The following is a 14,379-nucleotide window of genomic DNA, read 5'->3' as shown; positions in this document are numbered from 1 at the left end:
AGCATATTTTTTTGAAATTATATTTTTCAATATATCTCCTCCTCCCATCTTTAATTTTTAAATATTTTTAATTTTTATAATGACAAAAATTAAACAACATTTTACGCTGAAAATAACAATGTATTATGTAGATATATATTTTTTTTCATATATATGCGATGTATTTGCATTGTTTAATAATTCTTTTGTTTTATTCATATATACAGTGATATATTCGATTCTTTTATCAAAATAATTAAATTAATTATAAATTACTTAATTTAAATATTTATTAAGTTGATTTATTCAAAAAAATGTTAAATATCTCATAATATATAAATTTATATAATATAACAATATGTAAGTCTATTTTCTTAGGGAAGATTCAATTTGTTTACATTCTCAATCGCATACACCACACACGTCAACTGTGATTCCTAATAATTTTTTTTGCTTTACCAATAAGAATATTTTACTTTAAATTAGCCAATAAACGATGTGCTTGGCCAATATATGTGCAAATGCAGCACTCCCATTTCTTACATATATTCTGTTTTTATTTTATTTTACATATTTATATAATTCGCCTATTGGATATTCGGATATACATGAACTATATACAATACATAAAAATTTTGAAATTATTTTTATATGTTTATTCTTAAGTCGATATTTATAATCTGTTTTTATTTTAAGACCGTCTTAAGTAATTTCTTAAGATTTTCTAATGGCTTTCTGATTGGTTCATGACATTATAAGACTGTACTTAAAACAGTTTTAAGGTTTGCATTGCATGTTCCAACTAGAGAGCCTCCCTAATTCTGATTAAGTATTCTCCTTATATTGAATTGTGATTGGTTGGTTCCTACGACTTAAGGTCTCCACGACCGTCTATGACTTCTATGTAAAGGACCTTTAAGAAGGTCTTGAAATAAGAACCGACTATGAATACCGGCCTCTGATTGGCTTATGACATCTTAAGACTATATTTAAACAACTTCAAATCTAATGCGTGGTCTACAATGGCAGTAACAGTAATGAATGATGTTGTAAGAGTAAGAAATCAACCAATCATAGTTGATTATTTTTCTCACATTCAACTATGATTGGTCGATTTCTATGCCTACTGCTTAATCACCTGTTACTGTCCATTGTAGGCTGTGCTTAAGAATCGACTATGAATACCGGTCTTTGATTGGTTCGTAACTTCTTAAAACTGTACTTAAGATGGTCTTGAATAAAAGATCTGGGGTTATTACGGTTCTTTAGACAAAGTGAAAATTACAAAAATGAACAAACTCACTAGGTTAACCAATGAAGTTATAATATATTCTAATTAATTCGGTCACTTTCATAATTTTCATCTCGTTTCAAGAATCATAAGCCCCCTAATTATAAATCCCTAATTATTAGTAGTATCTTACACAATTAGGCTATATTCCAAAACTTCTTCTACGAGGAAAATTTTACTCGAAATATATTGTACATGTAATGTATACTATAACATATAAAATAAAATCTTCCTCGGAGAGAAAATTTTGGAATGTTTTTGAGGCCTTTACGGACATTACTTAAGACGGCCTTAAATTAAGAACAGACCATGGCCCATATTCTGAATTTTCTTTTAAAGATGTTTTTAAGCATGTACAATATTAGTATCTGTAACATAACCAATATATACCCAATATAATCAATATATAACCAATATAAAAGCGCCTTATCGATAAAAAGAGGATTCGGAATATAAACTGCTCTTTATAATACCTTATCAAGCAAAACGAACAAACTTACCAAATTTCATCTAATGATTGATGAATAAGCCAGTTGGTGGATAAACCAATCATACAGTAGAGAATTTCAAAACTTATTGAAGCTGATTGGAGCTTGTGTTTTGGAAAATTCTCGCTTGTGCAGAGCACGTGGATCTTCAAAATAATAAACATGTACATACATCCATGATGTAAGTTCAGCATTTATAACGTACGATAGTGACTCAAAAAGCTCTGTGATCGGTCGGAACGAATTTCGGAACGAAAAGAAATTATGCAAAGAAAATTACACAAAGAATTGTTAATGTCGTTCTTTTGAAGTAAAAGAAAAAGAAAAAAGAAAAAAGAGGTTATAGACGAATTATACAAAAGAAAGTGAATTAAATGTACGGAGTGATATAAAAATTATTTGAACATTCTTGATACAAATTGGTTTGGATATATAACGAAAACTAAAATTCATAATTTTTATAATTAGTATAATAAATTTCTTGTAAGTACATTGCTCATAAGTAATAAAAATATTATATAAATATATCACAAAATAGTAGTAGACAAAAATAATCTCTCTATGAACATTCTTGTTGAAATTAAATCTCTTTGATTTTTATTATAAAGTTATATTGGGTTATCTAAAAAGTATCCGCGGTTTTTTGTCACTACATGTGTGTCGATGGTCATATATCTAGTGACAAAGTACCGCGGATACTTTTTAGATGATCCAATATAATGTATAAATTTTGATTGTTTTTCCTTTCTAGCTTCTACTGTACTGATGAATGGTTACGACTACAAGATGAACTTGCCACTAGTATACTTTGATATGTCTGCAGATGATAAACCACTGGGACGAATTATAATGCAATTACGGACTGATGTTGTACCAAAGACATCAGAAAATTTTCGTGCCTTATGTACAGGAGAGAAAGGTTATGGTTATAAAGGAAGTTATTTCCATCGTATTATTCCAAATTTCATGTGTCAAGGAGGTGATTTTACGAATCACAATGGTACAGGTGGAAAATCCATCTTTGGAGAAAAGTTCGAAGATGAGAATTTCGAACTCAAACATACTTCTTCAGGTACATTATCAATGGCAAATTCTGGCCCGAATACAAATGGCTCGCAATTTTTTATTACTACTGTAAAAACGCCTTGGTTGGACAATAAACACGTTGTGTTTGGGAGTATTCTTGATGGAATGGATGTTGTAAGAAAAATTGAAAGTTATGGTTCATCGAATGGGAAAACATATCAAAAGATTATGATAGCAGATTGTGGTCAATTCTCATAAGCATTAAATAAATAAGCAATAAAATAAAACAAAAAATGCACCAAGTACTTTTAGTTTTGTTCATAATTTTGAAACTTGCAGTTTTCTATCGTTTCATAAGAAAAGCTGAGTAATGCTGGAATAATTCTGCTTAAATATGTGAGGATATTAGGAATTGGAAATCTAAACCAAGTTGATGCATTTATTTAGTTTTTAGATACATAAATGATATAAAGTATTTTATTTAAGTATAATACAATATTGTGATCTTTTTTTTAAGTATATATAATAAGCAAGTATATTTTTTTGTGCAGTAAGATTATTTAGCTTTACTTCATTCTTTTGTAATTTTGTTTATAATGTGATTACTACGTTTAAAACTGATATTTTTTTTATTTTAAAGAAGATAATGAAGATATAACTTTATTATGTATGTAGTAACTCTTGCGAACTGATATTATATATATAATTATGTACAACTAACTGATTCGAAGAAGACAATCGATCGAGAACGATCTTCCAATGTCTGAATGTAAACAAATATGAATGAAATTTCTATATATATTCTTGTTTGTGAATTTTTAAAAGAAATTCGCAATAATGGGATTTTATCAATTTCATGATTTACTGTAAATAACTAAAAATTTTTTAATAATATTAGATATAAAAACTAAATTTATATAAATCACTATTAATTAATATTTGAAAAAATAAACAACTGTAAAAGATTATGATGCAATTTTTATGTATAATTATATTTGTAAGAATTATCATAATTATTCAGATATACTAATACTTAATATATTCAGAGGTTTTTGTTTTATTATAAAACAAAAATTATACAAACATATTAGGTAACAGTTCATTTTATGACATACAGATATCAACGAGTATAAATATCATTACTAACTACTTGTTAATGACACTGATATTATTACTAATCGATACATACTGGTAAATTAACAACGAAAAATGTGTTTAGTTCTACAACAGATGCGAATATCAAAAATATGGCATACATAACGAGACAGGCGATTCCAACTGTGCGACTTAACGTGAATTTGTTAATAAATAAAGCTCCGTATAGCATAATTAATGTTGAGAAGAGAGATACTGAGCTATAGACTAGCCCTTGAGAATTAATCTGAACATAATACTGTCCAGGTACTTTTGGTAATAGTATACTCTTAACAAACCATGGTAGTCCGAGACACAGTAAGACATCGAACACATTCGACCCGATTGAATTACTTATCCCCATAGCTCCGTAACCTGGAAAATCATAATAATCTATATTTGATGTATATTTTAAAGATTGAAAAAAATTCATGTTAAATGAATTCTTGCTTTATTGCGATAACACTGCTATCTATTGTTCAAAAGTTTAATATTTGTACATACCTTGATTAGCAACGATAACGCTCGATACTGCTTCAGGTACACTCATTCCTGCCGCCAGGAATGTTAAACCCATAATGGAGTCAGGAATTCTGAAGGTATCGCCTAAAATATAACATAAATATAATAGAAGCAGGTATTATTGATTGTATTAAATCTACAGTATTAAATTCTAAAAAACATCTGAAGAATATGGAATTTTATACAGGATATTTTCAAACATAATCGAGATGTTATTTTGACATGATAATGTCATACAAAGTTTGATGTTTCAGTATTTTACAAAAATTTTTTTTTTTGGCAATGTTAATAATCTTAGTAAGCAAAATGTTAGCAGATTTAAGTATAATATTGTGACAGATTAACATGTATTATTTTTTGCTTTCTGTCAATAGAGCTATTGACATAAGGTATCTATCAGTAGACTATCTATCAGCAAAAATCGAATGAAATCAATGATTTTACGATTATTTAAATGAAATATATCATTAATGCTAGATTCAGTTTGATATCAACGGTTAATTTATCTTGTATTTTCTCAACAATTTCTATTATATTGCTAATGGCATTCTTCCAATAAAACTTCCAGTACTTTGCAAAATCTATTTTCGACGAACTTAGCTATCTAACAATAATAAGATGTTAAATACAAATGTTCCATTGATGGCACGCACCAATAATAGTGATGACCCATCCTATGATATAAGACGAAATCCCAATCCATGTTACGCACATGATGAATGTCAAGGGATACCAAGATTTTAGCTTTTTTCTTCTACAATCGGGAATAGTAAGGAGTAATGCCACATTGATAGGCCAAGTAATAACCCACCATATCTTCTCGCATGTAGAGCTCGGCCAGGTTATAATGTCGACGATATCATCTGAAAAGAGACAATATAAATATTTTATAACTATCTAGATAGCCAAACGCTAATAGTATACAGCAGTTGCCAGCAAATTCGATCATGATTTTAGAGTAGATAACTATATTCATTGATTTGAAAATAAAGATTTGTAAATCGAATTTGCTGACAAATTCGATCATGATTTTAGACTTTTAGAGCAGATTTCTATCCACTGTCTTGCCGAAAATAAAAATTGGAGCTTGGAATTGAATGTAAGGGAAGTGTAAACAAAGCTTCTATAAGACGAAAATTAAGACAACGAAAGGAGATGTTCAAGTTTCTTTTACGTTTTGTTAGTCTCAATTTTCGTCTCAGAAACTTCGTTTACGCTTCTATTACACTTTTCTTCTACATTCGACTTGACGCTTTGATTTTTATTTTCGCAAGGATGTGTCCTCTTTAAGCTTGATTTCTGCCATTACGACTTGCCATAATATAATAACAGAAATGTAGCAGGAATGGAGCATACCTTGCCATCATGATGTCATAATGCAGAGCCTGCTTGTTTTCTGATATATTTCTACCGATATTAGAAAAACAGCAGACTGTGCTTGGCTGTTGCTGGAGTTCTACTAACATAATACGTAATACTCAAATTGCAATACATGCTTTTGGCAAGTTTGGCTATTTGGGATAGTTACATGTCACATCGTTGACTAATACGAGTCTTTCAATGTTGGAATTTTTAATTTGGAATTCCTAATCCTAATTTGGAATAAAATAGTATTATTATTTCTACAACAGAATCTTATTTGTTGCACGCATAATTGCATCCCAGACTCATACTAGCCATCGACTTTTAACTATCGAAATAATAAATAAATTTATTCAGATAAGTATTTTATATTACAAAAATGATTCTATTTAAAATGGTGCTATCAAGTAAGAACTATACTGTATTAACGTGCATGCATATTTTCGGATGAATTTAGTCGACACTCTATTATTCTTAAATAATTTCCTAAGAAATCGTTTGTATTTTGTATGAAGATTTTTAAAGTATATCTAATTAATAAAATTTGACAGTTATCCAGATAATTTTGATTAATTATTTTTGCATTATGCAAAGACGTTAGTAAATTAAACAAAGTTTTGCTATTTAAAACCATTTGTATTTTACATGAAGTTTTGAAGAAAATATTTGATAATCATTTAATTAATTTATATATTTAATTAGTTTATATTAAAAATATTTGATCATTATTTAATTAATTTATATATTTTTAAACCACATAACTATTATATCGGTTTTAAGTTTATTCGAATTATGCATTATTTATGTGTATATATGTGCGTTTTAAAGGAAAAGGAAAGATACACTGCATTAAAATTGTACAAAGACACTGCAATACATAAGTGCAATACACTTAAATATTATAACACACGTGTTATGTGTGTGCTCTGTGAGACATACCTGATTCATCCTGGTCACTCAAACTAAATCCAGATATCTCCGTTTCTTTGACGAGATCTATTTATTTTAAAATGAAATAGATAGTCAAGTATGAGATTATATTTTTTACGAACAGTTATCGAATGCAATCTCTGCAGAGATATGTGGATTAAAAAGGATAGCTTCCAAGAAAATTTGTTTATTTTTAATATTTATTTATTTGTTTTCAATTGATATGCATTAAATCGTGAATTAAGACCGTGGTCAGAGTCTCGCCACAAATGCTTTGAAGAATTGCTTTGATTGACCAATCAGAAGAAAGAATTTTATAAATTAACCAATCAAAAAACGCTTTAAAGCATTTGTAGCATCGCGTTGACCACACTCTAAATTAATAATAATGCAACTGCTGGAAGAAAGAAAGAAAAGTTCATTTTAATAAAAATAGGAAGGAATTTAAAAGTATTGTCTGACTTCTAAAGATTGAAAGTTTATAATATTTCAAAATAAAATTATATCAATTCCTTTTAATTCACTTATTTTTGCAGAGGCGGTAATAATAAATTATATTGTAGTGATCTTACGATTCGGCAGGAGCGGACTCTGCTCGCAAATATTTCTGTATTTTTTTCTCTTAGCAATTATTCGTTTTAAGAAATTATTGATGCGACGATTGAAACACATTGCTGAAAAAGTAAGCATTCTAATTATTGTGATATTCTGTTACAAATAACGTTGTTTGCGTTTTAAAATGTTAATGAAATTAAAGTGTCCAAACAATCTCGCCCGTAGAACACCAACTAATAATAACACGATGTCAATGTTATAATTTCCTACTCAACAACTATATAACTGTTGTATACAACATGTGTTACATTACATTTGTGTTGCTGAGAGGAAAATTTATATTGATGTAATATTTTACTGTTAGTTTCTATTCTGCGAGCGTGTTATTTTCAAAGGATCGCATATTAATTTATCTCAAAGAGAACAAGAAAGTCAAAATAACTTATTATATTGATTGAATCATGACAAAAAATAACATAAATTCAGTCCATAATTGGTTAATGTGACGCCAAATTGATATTATTTTAACTTTATTATTCTTCTTGGGATAAAAATTGGAAATGAGTTTATTTTCATGTACATTGTAGTTTATAATGTGGTAAACACAAAATATAATACACAAAAGGCTCAATAATAGATAATTCTTGAGCCATAATGTATTAAAGATATTAAAGATACGTAAAATGAAGCACCTTTAAGAGCTGCTCAAGAACTATCCATTATTGAGTCTTGTGTCTTTTTATTTTTTACTCATGCATGAAAACGAACTTATTTCATTAAGATTCAATTTTCTATGTAATTAGTGCGGGGTCCTTTGCAGCATGATGAGCGATTGTTTTCATAAGCGAAATAGTTTTTCAATATTTCCTAATTCGATTCGCTTTATTCATTGATATATTACCTAATATATATAGAACGTAACAAATGACGAGGATGAGTGCCTCGTACCACTCGATACGTCCATCCCATAGAGTCAGGATTAAGAGAAGAACTGTGAAAGCATATGCTAGTGTATCGCGCGATATGGGCCACCACTCCAAGTGCAGTATCTGCGAATGTGATAATCATATGTGATAAGGAGAGTCGAACGCATGAGAGAATCCCTAAATGTAATCGCGCGAGTTTTACCTCGTTAGCAAATATCGCGCAGCATGCGGGTACAGCCAGTATATTGAACACCGCCGAACCGACGATGGTGCCAACCCCCAGGTCACCCTCCGTCACGAAGGTGCCGATGACGTTGATGAACAATTCCGGACTTGAACTCGCGGCCGCCATTACGGTCGCGCCAGCCACATCCTCGGTGACATCGAGCTCTGTTGTGAGATATTTCTTCATTTTACATTCGTGCATGTTTACGAAAAAAAAAGTAGTATAATAAACGCATAACATAATACGCCAAACTGCAAACGTCTTACGCTCGTCACAGCGAAACGAGAGAGAGAGGAGCCGCAGTGAGGTCATATTAAAGTTGCAAGAAAATGGATGGATATTTCCGAACAATTCGCTCTTGTACTCACTCTCGCAAATTTTCTTAATAGAGGGAACGAAATAGTCGTCACAGATAATGGCAAGTAATAAAAACAGATAAATAGCGATGAGGAAGTGGATTATTATGAATCCTGCCTGTCTTTGCTGTCGTGTAAGACCATCAGGTGGGAACTCTTTGATCGCTGGTGACGTGCAGTTGAAACTGTCGTTTTCAAGTTGCTCGAACTCGCTCGTCTGCAGCAATCTACGTCCTCCTGAAACACGAAAAAGGACATCGTGATGTGAACAAAAGTATTAAAAAAAAAAAAATAGAAAAGATTAATCGTTTTGTTCACACGATGGCCAAATCTCGACCGATTCTTCTTTCGTTCCAACATCGCGGACTCAGTACGGTTGCCATCTTTTGACTAATGTTCCGCTGAAGATCACATCTCTATCTTGTCGCAGATTCAATTGTCACTATTAAAATTGTTACTTTCTTGTAGTGCTTTCTTTAAACAAAAAGATCATCAGATCTGATCCTTCTACCGGATATTTCTGTTTGAAATCGGAAGAAAGTCGATGCGCACATGAACTTAAAATAATTTTCCCCTTATTTATGCTCGAACATTTCTCGATTTATTTCACTTAATATTGCTTAAAATAAAGATTATTAAAATTTAGAGCGGTTATTCGTTCAAAAATCTGGCTGAAAACCGGAGAGGCAATCGTGACGTTCAGAGAAAAGCGGAAAAAAAATATATTTTATATACTCACGCCAGTCCGTTGCATAGCCGACATTTCTCGTATTGTCAGAAAACAGTCCCATTATATTGATGTAAAAAAAGTACATAGTTGGTACAGTAATAATGAAAAGTATCCGGTATCCGACCGTCTGTCTGCGCCGCCATACCATCCTTTGTTACGTAAGAACGTGCGTAAAGTGCTGGTCCTTCTCAATAATAAACGTGAAATATATACGTAAGAAATGAGACGCGATGAGGATCTGGACGCGGCGTGAATGGTTACCTGTCGTTTATCCGACACGTACAGTTCGAGTATATACTTATATTTTTCGTCCATCGAAGATTTATCACGACGCTGATAAGATACTGTTTAAGGCAATTGCGTTCGAATATCTTCGATTAAAAGATGACAGGAAAGTTTCTGTGATTGCCTCGTTCTGTGATTTCTACGTCCGCCTCTTTGGACATAAGTCTCTACCGATTTATACGATGCTCACATACGCTGATCTTATCTTTGACGAAAGCTTTGCGTTGCTTTACGTTTTGCATCAGTAATACAGCCTTGTCAACTTGTTCAACGGAGAGCATCTTTTTTTATATATACATTATTTTATATATATTATACTTTTTAATTAGTCGCACAGCGGATATCATATAAAGTTTGACAGTGCGCGTTTATTTATAATTTACTTCGAATTTACTAGATGAATTTAGTAGATGATACTACGTGAATAAGTTCCGATATCTTCGAAGTCAAATAAAATCGTGCACGAGTTTTAACTTATTGTAGCATTTTTTTTCTTTTTTTTTTTCTCGATATATGAAAAACAGTGTCGTGCGATTCTTCTAATCGCACATATCAACTCTCTTTATTTGCGCGAGGCGCCGTTTTTTATCGTGTTATACAACAAATATTATATCGAGTGATTTGAAGGAAGAGGAAATACATTTTCACATATCTATTTTGCAATAAAAATCGTAACATGCACATATTCAAAGTATATTCCACGAGATCACGTTTTTTACGAAATATTTTGTAGGTACGTATAATAGGTTTTATATAATAATTTAATTATTATATACCACGCGCAGAGACGTACATAAAACTCGTACTTAGGGTTGATATTAGTAACTCATACAGGGCACTATAAGAACACTTATATACTTTGAAACATATTGCGTCACATTCACTGTTTGCAAATTTTTATTATGATTATTATTATTATTATTATTATGATGTTAGAAACTCAAAAGTAACGCTTAAAAATACAACACGTATGTTAATGAAGTTGCATACTGAAAAAAATATTTAAAAAATCATTTTTAACATAATAAATTGAGTTTTTAACATAATAATAATAATAATAATTACAATAATAAAAATTTTGTTAAAAAACTATGCTTCGAAGTCCTATAATATCCTATATAAGTTACGACTAATATCATCCCTTAGCGTTTAATGTTTCTGCGCGTGATCTAAATACTATGAAACAAAAAGAGTGGGGATGATAGGCAAAATCGATCAAAATGTGCAACTCGACTGCAGGCCTCTCTCTGATATAATACATTTTATAAAGTTGCGAATATAAGAAAAACTACAGAAGAGATGTAAAATATTCTTGCGAATAACAATAAAATTCGTTATTAATGAAAATCATTTAGTAGTTTGTAATTATTTCAGTTATTAATTTTATCAAAACAGATTTTGTCGCGATTAAGAATATATGGATCTTATTATGTTACTCACGTAATGATAATAAAATGATACTAAATCTACAATAAACAATACCTAGAACAAATGTTTATGTTATTATCATGAATCGATATCACATGTAGTGATCAATATTAGTTCAGATTACATCCAACTATGGAAACGATCATTGATAGAATTTTTAAGTTAATCAACTTCATACGAATTTCCACAAGATCTTGTAATAATTGACCATTTTAATGATTGATAAACTTTAAAACTTTAAGTTACTCAACAGGTAATATTTTACAAGATTTTTTTATCTTTCTTTTGCTACAATTTCCATATCTTTTTTAGCTAGACTAGTATAATTAGTACCAGAAATTTTCCATTGATATCTATAGAATATTTCAGAAAAATTATTATTTGGAACTTAACGTTTTTAAAACGTAACAATTTTATCATTTGATTGTTACAAAAAAATATCCGATAATAATGACGTAGAATATTCTCATATAGTTTATTAAAATTCAAAACGTGAAATTCATTAATATGATTAAATTTTATAACTTGTTAAATAAAAAAATAAATATTAAAATCGTTACACGTAATGAGCATGCAAGTCGGTCAGATGATTGTGAAAGCTTAATTGCGAAATATACGAGTTTGAAGAGCCAGACATTCCAGTTAAAAATAACGCAATTAAATTATAGCTTCGCACATGCAATGTTAATTCTAATGTAGATGCACCGATGCAGATACTTACGTATTAAATCAACGCAGATAGCACGGTGGTTTGGTGCGTCTGTACTAGGCGAATTATACACGTGAGTGTATAATACCTACGTTCTCGAGAGACTCTCTTGTCAAGTCCTTCACACAACTAGATTTGACTTCTTAGGGAGACTTAGAGAAGCGATGCTGCTTTGTGTTTATTTATTACTAATTAAAAGTTTACCTTATTAGAATATTAGAATAATAATAAAAATTATAACATTCGATTAAGGTTCTTATTAAAGATACCATATAATGACATATTTTATAGAAAATTTTCGGCATTTAAAAGATTACCTTTTTTACCTGATACTAATTATAACATAACATCAATGTTATAATTTTGCATTCAATAATATATATAAAATATAATAACATAGTACGAGAATTATTCAGGATGTCTGTTACCGTGATAATCATTAATGACAAATTCCAGAGATCATTTCAAGATGGAAATTCTAAATCTGTCAAAATGTCGAGGCTATTATAGTTTTTAGTTAGTATTATAGTTATAGTTTTTTTAGTATTATAGTTTTTAAATGGGGATTCAAAGATAATTAATTAAACTGTCCGAAAAATTTGTGCGCTCAATTATTTAAAAACTAAAGCCTTGACATTAAAAGTTGCGTCTCGAAATAATCTCAGAAACTATCATTAACATGGTTATCATGGTAAGTCTGGATTATTCTTGTATTATTGCAGTCAGCATACAGTGTTTCAAAAATGTTTTAAAAATATTTATTTTTCGTTAATTATACATTATACAATTTATAAAAGTAATATTTATTAAATGTTTATTAAGCATTTATTTTATCTTAATTATTCATATGAAATAATAATATAATGAAATATTTACTTAACATTTATATTCATATTAATATGTTATAATACATTTAATATTCATATTAATTATTTATTTGTAACAATGTGATTTGGAGAAAACATTTATTTAATATTAATTTAATTTTAATTTAATATTTACATTCAATAAAATTCAATTTACAATAATAATTTGAAAAAACACTTATTTAATATTTATTCAATATTAATTTGATATTTATTTTATATTAATTATTTATTTAAAACCTTAAAAACATTTATTTGACATTTAATCAATTAATTTAATATTTGTGTTACATTACTCATTGCAATAATGGTTTGAAAAAGCATTCATTTATTCAAATGATATTGAAATTTTGAAAAGATATCTTGAAAGCGAACTTAAAATTGAATTCCAAGTAGTATTTAAATAATTATCGTACTTTACTTTAGTAGATAACGTTTCTTAAAATATTTTTAAAAACATTATTTGCTAATTGTTAAAATAGTTTTTTTTCAAGCAGTAAGAAAATGTTTTTTTTTAATGTTAAAATAAACGTTTTTTAAAATAGGTGACTCAACCACTTAAACAAACATTTTTAGAAATGTGTTTTCTACGTAGTTTTAAAAGCACTTTTAAAAACATTTTTGCTGACTGTTAGAAAACGTTAAAGAAATATTGTTTTAAATATTAAAATAAATATTTTTTTTAATTAAAAAAGAGTAACTTAATCCATTTTTAATGTTTTTAAAAACATTTTTAAAAATATTTTTTAAATATTTTCGAAAATGTTTTTTACACTGAAAAAAATTCTGGTTAAAAATAGGCGAATCAGAAATTTCTAATTAAATTTATTAGAATTCTAATTGAGATAACTGGAATTCTGAGTGATACAATATTTCTGATAAAATATATTTACTAGAATTCTTATGTTTACCAGAATAATTATATTAATCAGAATTCTAGTTATCTCAACTAGACTTCTAATAGACATAACTAGAAAATTCTGATTCGTCCATTTTCCATCAGAATTACTTTAATCGAACCAGATCATTTTTCTCAGTGTAAATATTTTTAAATCATTATTTATTGATTAGAATATGTAGTACATTTATATTATTGAGTGCGAAATAAAAATATTGATGTTATGTTATTTTTAGTTTGTGTCAAGTGAAAGTTTGACTTAAATTTTTTATAAAATATATATGTCATTACTTATATACAGTACTTTTTATAGAGATCTTAATCAAATGTTACAATTTTTATTATTATTCTAATATTCTAATAAGATAAACTTCTAATTAGTAATAAACACAAAACAAAATCGCTTTTGTCTCTAAGTTTCCTCTAAGAACTTAAATCTAGTTTGAGGACTCGAGCTCGAGAGTCTCTCAAGAGCTTAGGTTGTATTATACACTCACGTGTGTAATTCGTCTGGTGCATACGCACTAAATCACCGTGTTATCTGTATTGATTTAACACATAAGTATCTCTGGCATCTACATCGATGCGTCTGCATTAGAATTAGCATTATACGTGCGATACTACAATAGTTTTTTAATCGCATTATGTTTAATACTGGTAAGTATTCC

General features: G+C 29.0%; 2 protein-coding genes across 4 annotated transcripts; one reads left to right on the top strand and one right to left on the bottom strand.

Annotated features, from left to right (window-relative positions):
- The first annotated feature begins 1,629 nt into the window (after window positions 1–1,629).
- On the top strand, window positions 1,630–3,750 carry LOC105148057 (peptidyl-prolyl cis-trans isomerase). 2 transcript variants are annotated; one of them, XM_011059533.2, is made up of 2 exons: window positions 1,630–1,939; window positions 2,510–3,750. In XM_011059533.2, the coding sequence occupies exon 2, from the start codon at window positions 2,524–2,526 to the stop codon at window positions 3,040–3,042; it is 519 nt and encodes a 172-aa protein (XP_011057835.1). In that variant the 5' UTR covers window positions 1,630–1,939; window positions 2,510–2,523; the 3' UTR covers window positions 3,043–3,750. The 2 variants fall into 2 exon arrangements, with proteins under 2 accessions (XP_011057835.1, XP_011057833.1); XM_011059531.2 differs by having other exon boundaries at window positions 1,630–2,241.
- Window positions 3,751–3,825: 75 nt separating this feature from the next.
- On the bottom strand, window positions 3,826–9,942 carry LOC105148055 (sodium/potassium/calcium exchanger 4). Of its 2 annotated transcripts, XM_011059524.2 has the most exons (9): window positions 9,535–9,933; window positions 8,808–9,032; window positions 8,416–8,603; window positions 8,189–8,336; window positions 7,305–7,406; window positions 6,742–6,798; window positions 5,094–5,303; window positions 4,423–4,524; window positions 3,826–4,293 (listed from the first exon to the last, which is right to left on the bottom strand). In XM_011059524.2, the coding sequence occupies exons 1-9, from the start codon at window positions 9,671–9,673 to the stop codon at window positions 3,959–3,961; spliced, it is 1,506 nt and encodes a 501-aa protein (XP_011057826.2). In that variant the 5' UTR covers window positions 9,674–9,933; the 3' UTR covers window positions 3,826–3,958. The 2 variants fall into 2 exon arrangements, with proteins under 2 accessions (XP_011057826.2, XP_011057825.1); XM_011059523.2 differs by having other exon boundaries at window positions 8,416–9,032; window positions 9,535–9,942.
- Window positions 9,943–14,379: the final 4,437 nt, after the last annotated feature.

This window comes from Acromyrmex echinatior, chromosome 2, assembly GCF_024713525.1.
Source record: "Acromyrmex echinatior isolate Ae372 chromosome 2, ASM2471352v2, whole genome shotgun sequence".
Lineage (NCBI taxonomy): Eukaryota > Metazoa > Arthropoda > Insecta > Hymenoptera > Formicidae > Acromyrmex > Acromyrmex echinatior.
Note: the sequence above shows the minus strand (reverse complement) of the source record. Positions and strands in the feature narration are given on the sequence as shown.